This window comes from Merops nubicus, unplaced genomic scaffold (assembly GCF_000691845.1).
Source record: "Merops nubicus isolate BGI_N331 unplaced genomic scaffold, ASM69184v1 scaffold3477, whole genome shotgun sequence".
NCBI lineage: Eukaryota > Metazoa > Chordata > Aves > Coraciiformes > Meropidae > Merops > Merops nubicus.
Genome location: NW_008620796.1, coordinates 5,887 through 15,600, shown reverse-complemented (window position 1 = coordinate 15,600; position 9,714 = coordinate 5,887). Strand labels below are relative to the sequence as shown.

The 9,714-nt window shown below is 37.7% G+C and overlaps 1 protein-coding gene across 1 annotated transcript; it reads left to right on the top strand.

Moving 5' to 3' along the window:
• Positions 1 to 1,626: 1,626 nt before the first annotated feature.
• Positions 1,627 to 4,687, top strand: C1QTNF7 (C1q and tumor necrosis factor related protein 7). The gene is made up of 3 exons (XM_008944205.1): positions 1,627 to 1,826; positions 2,733 to 2,978; positions 3,686 to 4,687. The coding sequence occupies exons 2-3, from the start codon at positions 2,741 to 2,743 to the stop codon at positions 4,315 to 4,317; spliced, it is 870 nt and encodes a 289-aa protein (XP_008942453.1). The 5' UTR covers positions 1,627 to 1,826; positions 2,733 to 2,740; the 3' UTR covers positions 4,318 to 4,687.
• Positions 4,688 to 9,714: the final 5,027 nt, after the last annotated feature.

The following is a 9,714-nucleotide window of genomic DNA, read 5'->3' as shown; positions in this document are numbered from 1 at the left end:
ACACTTTCCAAGAGACTGTTGCAATAACAAATAAAGACGCCTTTCACCCCTCCTTTTAAAACTGGGCCATTATGCAGGAAGAAATGCAAAAGTCTGAAGTCAAAGGGCAAGACAAGTCCTGATTCTGTGGCTTAACACACGGTTTCCCAAATGCCATTTGTTGGATACCACTGTTGGAAGCAGCCTTCTGTATTTCCCCCATGCCTAAATTCAGGACCACAAACATCATCACCTAAACATTATCACCATTTCCTCCCAATCCCAGATCTGCTCCCCTTCTTGCAGTCCCATCATTCTGCTTCATAGTCACATTGCTCCTTAAGACTCCCAACCCATGGCTGAAAGCTCCACATATTCCCTTCTATGCCTTGTCCTACCCAAACTGGTTCTTCAACCACAATGTCATCTAAAGCACACCCCTACCTCAACAACCCCATTCCTCTCACCTTCCCCAAATGAAATTTTTCCCGTGGCCTTTAGCAGAAACACGTCCCAGACTAGTTAATGTAGGCAGATGAGAAGAAAAGCAGGGGAGGTCTGGAAGCTGGACACAGCTTCATACATCAATAAGTTAGTGTCCAGCCAGTGACAGCAGCCGCTGCGTGAAGGCTCCTACTCTGATTTGTAAAAGATGTAGGCAAACCCAGCAGCTGTTCAGATTGTTTTTTCTTGGCTTACTTGGAACACAGTGTGGGAACGTCTAGCCTACTGATTCAGACTTTCATGTCACAAAGGGCAGATTTTGTTCCAGTCCTTGATCCTCAGGTCATGTCTGCTTCTTGTCCATCAGTTCTGTGTAAAATGCATATACAGTCTTAGGCATGAACTCCACTCAAGCTGTTGTCGCCTGGCTAAGTGCTTAAGGCTGTTCTTCTCTGCAGAGAAATTTGTCGTCCCTGATTTAATTCCTATGAAAATGCACAAGCTTTATTTGGGTACACTCAGTAGTACATCAGAGCAAATGTCGCTGTGCAGTTTGTGCTTGTGGCTAACTACTGCCTTGGAGTTATCCTTCACTGCTCTGCTGTAATGATAAGCAGTCATATGTTGATCCACTCTTGGAGGCTGTTGTGCCTGACTGTACTGTAAGACTCTATCAAATTACAGCAAAATTAATAGTCTGATTTCTGCCAGTGTGATAGATGATGCTTAGTATGAAAAGCAGAATACACACCACTGAAGAGAATTTTGGAGCCATGCTTACTTCTCTCCAACTACAATATTTTCACATTTTTCTCTGTACCATTGAACTGTCTTGACTGGCAAGACAGTTTCTAATTTTCTATTCTGTAAACCAGAGAAGATTCTTCATAGAGATGGTGTATATGTATGTGTGTATGCTGGCCTTTTTCCCTGATGAATAGATCTGAACATGCCATATACCACTTGAAATATCATGAACTGCAAACAAATGTAACAGTGTGGAGTTTAACATCAATCTATCAATGCCAATCAATATCACAGAGAAGGGAATAGGAGCAATGATTTCTAGATTAATTCACCTTGCAACTTCTTTAACTCTGAGTTTGAGAATGAATCTGAGTTCCTTTGCAAAAAAAAGGTAGATGGGATTTCACACAGATGTTTTTCTGAATTCCCCACTCCATTTCTTCTTTTTCTCCCTGCAGAAACCAGTGGACTTTTATTTCCTTGAATGCTGTAAATTAGTTCTAAAGGAATGGACAACTCCAACAAAAAAACCCACACAAACTTTCTGAGAAGCAAGCAAGAGAACTAGAAAAAAACAGCTTGACTTGCAAAATCTCACCTGACCGATGACTGACTCTGCTAATGCAACACTAATTTGAGACACCTTCATACATCAGGTACTGCAACCTCTCAGCACATTACTGTCTGTACAGTGTCTTTTCTTCAGTCTCCCAGTAAAGAGCGGAGCAGAGAAATCCAACTGACATTCGATTATTTATGAAAGCATCCAGATACTATATATAAAGCTAGAAACAATTTTCTTGCAAGATACTGCACCACAGCTTATTTCATTTAACAGTCCAAGCCAGGCTTAAAGCCCCCCAACCTGTTAGCATCCCATTCACACTCTGTCTGTCCCCACAGGGCAGCTGCCTGATTTAGCCTGAGTGATTAGGGTGAAGTGGTTATTTGTGCTGTGATGATCAGGGTTTCCAACCACACACTGAAGCTGTAGCTCTCCTGCTGGTATCCTTTCTGCAGGCTCAGCAAGTTTCTCCTGTGGTTACTCAGGCTGGAGGTTCATTTGCAACCATAAGGGCAAATTTCAAAATGAAATGAAGCTGTAAGGTTTGTCCTCATTACAAGAGACTGCTCCTATGCACACATCCTCCTAGCACAGGTATAACTCCCTCCAGCATGAGGGCTTTTCTCCATAAAGCAGGTCACAAAGACAAAATATAGCTGCAAAGGAATTTGTACTGAAAATTCCAGATTCTTTTTCTAGTGTGTCAAAATTCGGTCCATAAAATCTGGTGTTCACAAGTTATACTACATCAGTCTACAGGTGGCTTAAAAGACATAAAGTAACATATATATGGTGATCAGAAAAAGATCAAACCTGGCAGGCTTGCCTCCTTATCTCCTAAATGGATTCTGGTAATGCAGAAATCACAGGTTGATCTCTTTATGTGTACAGTGCATAATGCATAGCAGTGCCACACTTATTGGCATATTCAGACCTATCTACATGTGACTAGAGTGCCATAAAATGCATAGTCTTATTCATATGTATTTTTTTCTAGATCCAAGGATGTTTGTGTTGCTTTACATTACAAGTTTTGCCATCTACACAAGCGAACAACCTCTTCAAAGCCAGTTCAAAGGAGACAATTACTACACCAGATACATCTGCAGCATCCCTGGTTTGCCAGGCCCTGTGGGTCCCCCCGGAGCTGGCGGATCCCCAGGTCCACACGGACGCATTGGTCTTCCAGGAAGAGATGGGAGAGATGGCAGGAAGGGAGAAAAAGGTGAAAAAGGGAGTGCAGGTATTGAATATTTGTAAAACCTATCACAGTAGTACAACAAAGCAAGAGCTTCCATCATCACCGTTTTATATACGATGACTGTGTGTGTGTGTCTGTGCCTGTGTGAGTCTGTGTGATGTGTGAGTTCATCTATACTGAGAGAAAGAAAATATGCAGATATATTTTAAGTATGTCTAATATGCATATACTGAAGTCTGTGTAAATAAATGTAAATGCACAGCCTTCCTGCACACAGATGCTAAGAAAAAGTTTGGGGAAAATGAAGCATATGTGATAGCAAACTAATAGTGTCATTTGTGCCATCAGCCAGGAATAAAAGATTAGTGAATATTTAGGCACACACTAAAAATGCTTCAATAGTAGGCAATATTTAGTGCACAAGTATCATTATACAGGTAGCCATGCTGCTGTCCCTCCCACCAGCAGTGCCCATCCTTCAGTTGGCAATGGACTGACTATGTAAAAAATTATTCAATGTGTAATCTAGATGTATGAAGAAAAGTGGGCATATAGAAACAAAGGCCCCAGTCCTCTGTCCTAACCTGCCATTCCTTTCACAAACCTGCTAGAAGATTTTGGAAGTATTTTTTTTGAGCATTTTGAAGTTGTGACCGTGTTTTTCTTGTTTGTACAGGCATACACAGTAGTCTCCACACTCATTTACTGACATATGTGCAATGCTTAACTAACTTAAAATGTTTTTGAAGGTTTAAGAGGAAAGACTGGGCCATTAGGACCAGCTGGAGAGAAAGGAGACCAAGGCGAGTCTGGTAAAAAAGGACCTGGAGGACTGACTGGTGCCAAAGGAGAAGTAGGTCCAGCTGGACCACCTGGACCTAAGGGAGATAAAGGAGACCGTGGAGAGCCAGGCGCACCAGGGGTCTGTAAGTGTGGAAAGATAGTGCTGAAATCTGCCTTTTCTGTTGGCATCACCACCAGCTACCCAGAGGAGAGACTACCAATTATATTCAATAAAGTCCTCTTCAATGAGGGGGAGCATTACAACCCTTCCACAGGGAAGTTTATTTGTGCCATCCCAGGGATTTATTATTTTTCTTATGATATCACCTTAGCAAATAAGCATCTTGCAATTGGGCTGGTTCACAATGGGAAGTACCGCATAAAGACCTTCGATGCCAACACAGGCAACCACGATGTAGCTTCTGGATCCACAGTGATCTACCTTCAGCCAGAAGATGAAGTATGGCTCGAGATCTTCTACACCGACCAAAACGGTCTCTTTTCTGATCCAACATGGGCAGATAGTTTGTTTTCTGGATTTCTCTTATACGTTGACACAGATTACCTTGATGCTTTATCGGATGAAGATGAGCTTTGAAGCAGATGATGTTAAATGACATCCAAACTGGACATCCCAGCACAGGATTTTATCTAGCTGTGTGGGGGACACAAAGTTGAAAAAGCAAACAAACAAACAAAAGAGTTTATTTTTGCTTTGATAAGAACCAAGTCTGAGCTCCTAAGGATCCTTCTAGAGTCTAAGCTGGATTTTTTACTGAACAGCAGGGATATCAAAGGGAACTGTAATTAACAAAAGACTGCATCACTCCAGGACTGACTCTTCCTGAAAATTATGTTTATAATACTATTTAAACAAATTTAAAATGCTGTACATTGGATTTTATATAAAATCTATTAAGTTGCAATGTAGAATGGATGTTTTGTATATGACATTAAAGTAAAATTGAACAATTAATGGCAATACCATCACTGGTCATTTTAAAACACAAAATACATTAAAAACAGAGAAAACATTTTTTTTTTTTAAAAAAAGGAGAGGAATAAAATAGGAATGTCTGTTTCAGGATGCAGCTAAACAGGTCACAGGGACAGTCCCATCTCATATTTACACCAAAAAATTACATTCATAGTTAACTAACCTCCTAATAAACACATGAAGATTTGTACTAGCTGAGGACTTCCCAATGACAGTCATAAAAGAACAGAACAAGGGTATTAAATATCTAAACTCATCAAAGCCTGGAAAATATGAAAACTTGGAGACAGACAATCAGTATTCAACCTGGCTATTTTCAGTGTAATTCCAGGTGGGGTTGCTATTCTTTCAATGCTACTCAGTATCTTTATGAGAAATGTGGAATAAAATATAAACTTTTTGCCGAAGACAATTATGGATACCAAAAACCTGACAGAACAGTAATCAGTGATGAGAATAAATTATACGGAACAAACTGAGTCAAGTCATTAAAGCAGACTTACTTATATTCCATCATGGCCAAGTGCAGTGAAATAAACGTACTGCCTTCAGGAAATCAGTGAACTTGGAAAAGGTACACGGGACTTCCTGGATAATCAGCCAGCTAAATATGAGTCATCAGAGTAGGCTGTTGCTACAGCCCTTTGGATGTATGATAAATAGAATTGCAAGTAGAAAGAAAGAGTAGTTACTTATGAAGCTGCTACTTCCGCCAGTGTTTCAAAAACTTACTCAGAAATTGGAAAAAAAAAAAAAAGTCTGTCATTCTACCCATGTGGACTACACAACAGATTCAAAAAGGTCAATTTATTTTTCCTGTCAATTAAGTTAATGATTTGATCACAGTCTGCAAGTACCTGTCTGGGGATAAACTTCCTGGCAGTACTTCCTTATATCAGAAAGGAGCACAACAAGATAAACCATGACAAGCTATCAGTTCCTGTTGGGAATGAACCCATTTTACCAGTGGTGGTAATCAATTATTTGTAAAAATACCCCGGAACATCATGAGTCTTCCAGCATCCAATAACTTTAAGCCAAGACTGGTAATCTTTAATTGGGCGTGCTTACTTTCCAAGTATCTACAATCTAATTTTATTCATCCCAAATTTACAGACACCTGCTATTTCTAACAGCTATTCAGAGAGTTTCAAATGCTAGTGGCCTGTGTTGCACAACTCCTGGTCCCACTTTATTTATGACCAAAGCTGAGGGAAATTTCTGATTTTATTTTTGTGCACTTGACTTTATTAAGAAAATTACAAACAAATAAAACTAAACAAAAATACCTCAGAGACTGCAAAATGAGCACTACAGCTATGTATGGAACATTAATCTATGCACCCTGTATCTGTGCCCTCATTTCCCCACGCATTAACACTCGTGTCTTTGAGCACACGGCTGCTGCTCTGCCCAGTGAACAAGTGCAAAGTCCTGTTCACAAATCAGACTGGCACTGCCAGTACAACCCTTACTTTATTTGACAGTGAGAGATGGGGGGTAGAAGACAAAAGTGGATTGTTTTTCTAACCAGACATCTAATTTATTAGTGTTACACAAGGGCTGCTTCCTATGAAAAATATGGAAGAGAACATGTACAGATTCAGTTTACCACTGTGCTGTACAATCATTTATACATCTGCAAATTAAGTACAATATGAGTGCAAAATGCATCCCGGTTATTTACAATGACTGATGCCAACGCTTCACAACCATCAGCACCTATACAAGGCACAAAGATTATCAGCATTGCTCAGTCCTGCCTGCACTGAAATGCCACGGGACAGAATAGACAATCACATCAGACCCGTGGCTTCCAGGGAGCATACCTCAACAGGTGCAGAATTGGACCTATTCGTATGTATTATGCAGCAAAAGTAACTAATAGAAGTATTTAATTACATATTTATTTTAAGAAAAATATAGTAAGAGTTTTATGACATTTGAATCAATAGATAAGTTTATGTTAGAAGGAATAACTCAATTTTTATTAGAATTAGAAAATCCTCTATAAAGCCAAACTTAAGAAAATAGTAGGATTGATTATCTTCACACTCTACAGAAATAAATTTGGTAGTTATAGTAAATCTGGAATTTTATACACAAAAGTAATTTTTCCCAACTGAATAGAGAAAAAATAGTGCTTTCTAGTAAAATGTTCCTGGCTGCAATCCTAACTAAAAGCAAACTGCTTCCATGTAATAATCTTGTAAAAATGAATGAAATATAAAATCATATTTTAACCACACCTATGTTGAAAATGACAACATGGAAATAAGTAAACAAAGAGTTATTGCTTCCCTTAATAATTTTAGATATACGTTTGTACAGTAATAGAAAACTCATTTTAGTTTTCCTAAGTTTTCCCATTTGGATTATGTATTTATTTTAACATTTTAGTATTTTGACATGAACCATTAAAAATAAGTAATTCTACTGAGTTATTCCTATAGGTTTTGGCAAGAAGAATCATTTTACTACATGTATGGACAACATATGTATACAAGTAGCATATGTCTCTGCCCTCATTCAGGACCTCAAGACATCATCCTAAAGTAAATCATTGCTATCGCTATTATTTTAACTGAAAATAGATCAACTTTGATGACATGATATTTCATTAGGGGTATTCCTTTGTCTAAATTTGAATTTATATGGAAAATATCTTGGGTTGAAGCCTTCCCACTATATATACCAATAGGTGGGAAGGTCTGATTGGTTTCACAATGTTGTGAGATAAGAAAGAGCACAATCTCTTTGGAATTAAATTTGCAATTAATAAAATATTTCTATACAATATACATATCATTCTACACGTCATAGGCCCACATAAAATAGGTGTCCAGACCAAGTTAGTCAGCTAGACTTCATCCACAGTCAGCAGGGAGAAATTGGTATCACCAGGAGTAACACACAGTAGTTACAGACTAAGGCTGCAGGAACTCAAACAAACCTGAGACCACCAGGAAACCTTGAAACGATATCAAGAAGATCAGCATTCCTGAGCTTAATAAGTCATATATTTATAATAAGTCATATATATATTTACTTGGGATATATGTCTGTAAATATACATAAATAAAAATAAAGTTATTTGAAACAAAACAGCTCCCCACAATCTTTTACTCTTTCAGACTTTATACTTGGTAGAATGGCATCAAGGAAGAAGTCAGTCACATGTTCCATTGTTGTCCCATTTGTAACCTAACATTAAACTCCATCTTTACATTTATATGAGTGTCTTACCTGGAATAAATACCTTCACTTTCTTCACTACTGGTATTCATGTCCATATAATTACAGCCAGTTATACATGTTTTTCAGGAGCAATAGATCCTAAAGAATTTTTTACAATGCTCAGAGAACATAGAGGAAATAGTTACTAATGGATATCAGTACTGAGAACACTGTCGACATTCTTCAAAACTTTTTAAATCTACCCAATACTGTTTATGTACTTTTGGGATGGCAAAAACACGTAAAACCAACAAGCAGCTTATTTTGTTCCCCACCAAGTATGTTTCATTAGTTGGCGCAGTTCATATAATACTTCAGTTTGGTTTACCTTCCACAGGTCATCCACTAGGTTCAGTTCATATCAATTCACTAAGACATTTACTGAATAATTTACTTTTCACTGATTGGGTTCATTCATCCATTGACAGGTAATTCATACTCACAATAACTATACTGATGCTCTACTATGCAATTTGGTTAGTAGGAACTTAGCTTTACGTGGAAATGTGGCTTACTTTATATATGTATTTCAGTAGGTGATGAATCCTATCCCGAATATAATACACGAGAATAAACAGGAGAAAAAATACAGTTGAGAAAGTAGTATACTACCGTCTTTCTCAATGAGTAATAAATTGCTTTCAAGAAGCAATTTATTCCTTTCAGTATAAACCATTTAAACTTCAGCTTATAGAGCATTTAGAGGTTATATTCACCTCCCTTTAACTGCTTAAGTCAGTGCTCCAAGCTGAGGTTATGTCTGTATTTCTGAATTTCAGAGGCATGATTCTTCCTTATATCAGCATGAAAAATCTCCAAGTACTCTCATGAAATTCTCAGCCTCTGATACTTGATTTTGTCCTATCTACATGTATCAGATCAGTTGATGGAAGTTAGTACCTAAAGAAAAAAATATTAATTGGACATACTATACACATCTTTTAACAGTAAACATATAAACAATGAAAAAGGTATCTTGGATTATTTGGCATTTGGCTTACAGCCCTCAATTCTAAATATAATTATTTTTGTACGATCCAGCAGCTACCTGCTGGAAGATCTTTCCTCTATGCACACAGTTCCTGCAGGAGCAATTATTAGTATAAAATTTATCTTACCTGACTTTAATCTCTAAAAGCTCAAAGATCATTGCCTAGACTAAGTTAGTTGTAAGCTCTCCTGTCACCAGTGAAACAAATAGGTGGAGTAAATCTCTGTTTGGATGACACTGTATTGACACCAAGTTTAAGAAGAAGGAATCAGGCGGTACCTCTCTTCACACTACCTGTAACTGCATGACTAACTTAGGTTTGCCTTTAATTTCAAGATGGTAAGACTTAACTAAGATGTCTGTGGGAAATTTAGCATAATTTAATTTGGCAATTTATATGTTTTACAATTAGAGAGAAGATGTAGATTGATGAGAACATAGAAGTACCCTTATAATGCTGGAAGTCACCTCTTGTCAGACCTTTCATAAAGTATTGCTCAAGTTCCTCATGGGACAACTTTAACTGCAGTAACTTGGCTGTCCTCCAAAAAATTTTATAGTGTATTAGGATGGGCTAGATAATTCTCTCATGCTTCCAAGTCCAAAACACTTAAAGTGCAGAAAACCCAAATGTATCCTGGGGGGTTTCTATTTATAAAAAAAAAAAAAAAAAATTGTTTCTTTTCAACTTTAAAGCACCTGTCAAAATCCTAAGCACAATAGAAAGCATAACACAATATTTATAAAATCATCTCCGTGACGGAAGACAT

Coding starts and splice junctions, on each gene's coding strand:
- C1QTNF7 (XM_008944205.1), top strand. CDS start 2,741: ATGTTTGTGTTGCTTTACATTACAAGTTTTGCCATCTACACAAGCGAA. Junction 2,979..3,685: donor AGGTGAAAAAGGGAGTGCAG/GTATTGAATATT, acceptor ATGTTTTTGAAG/GTTTAAGAGGAAAGACTGGG.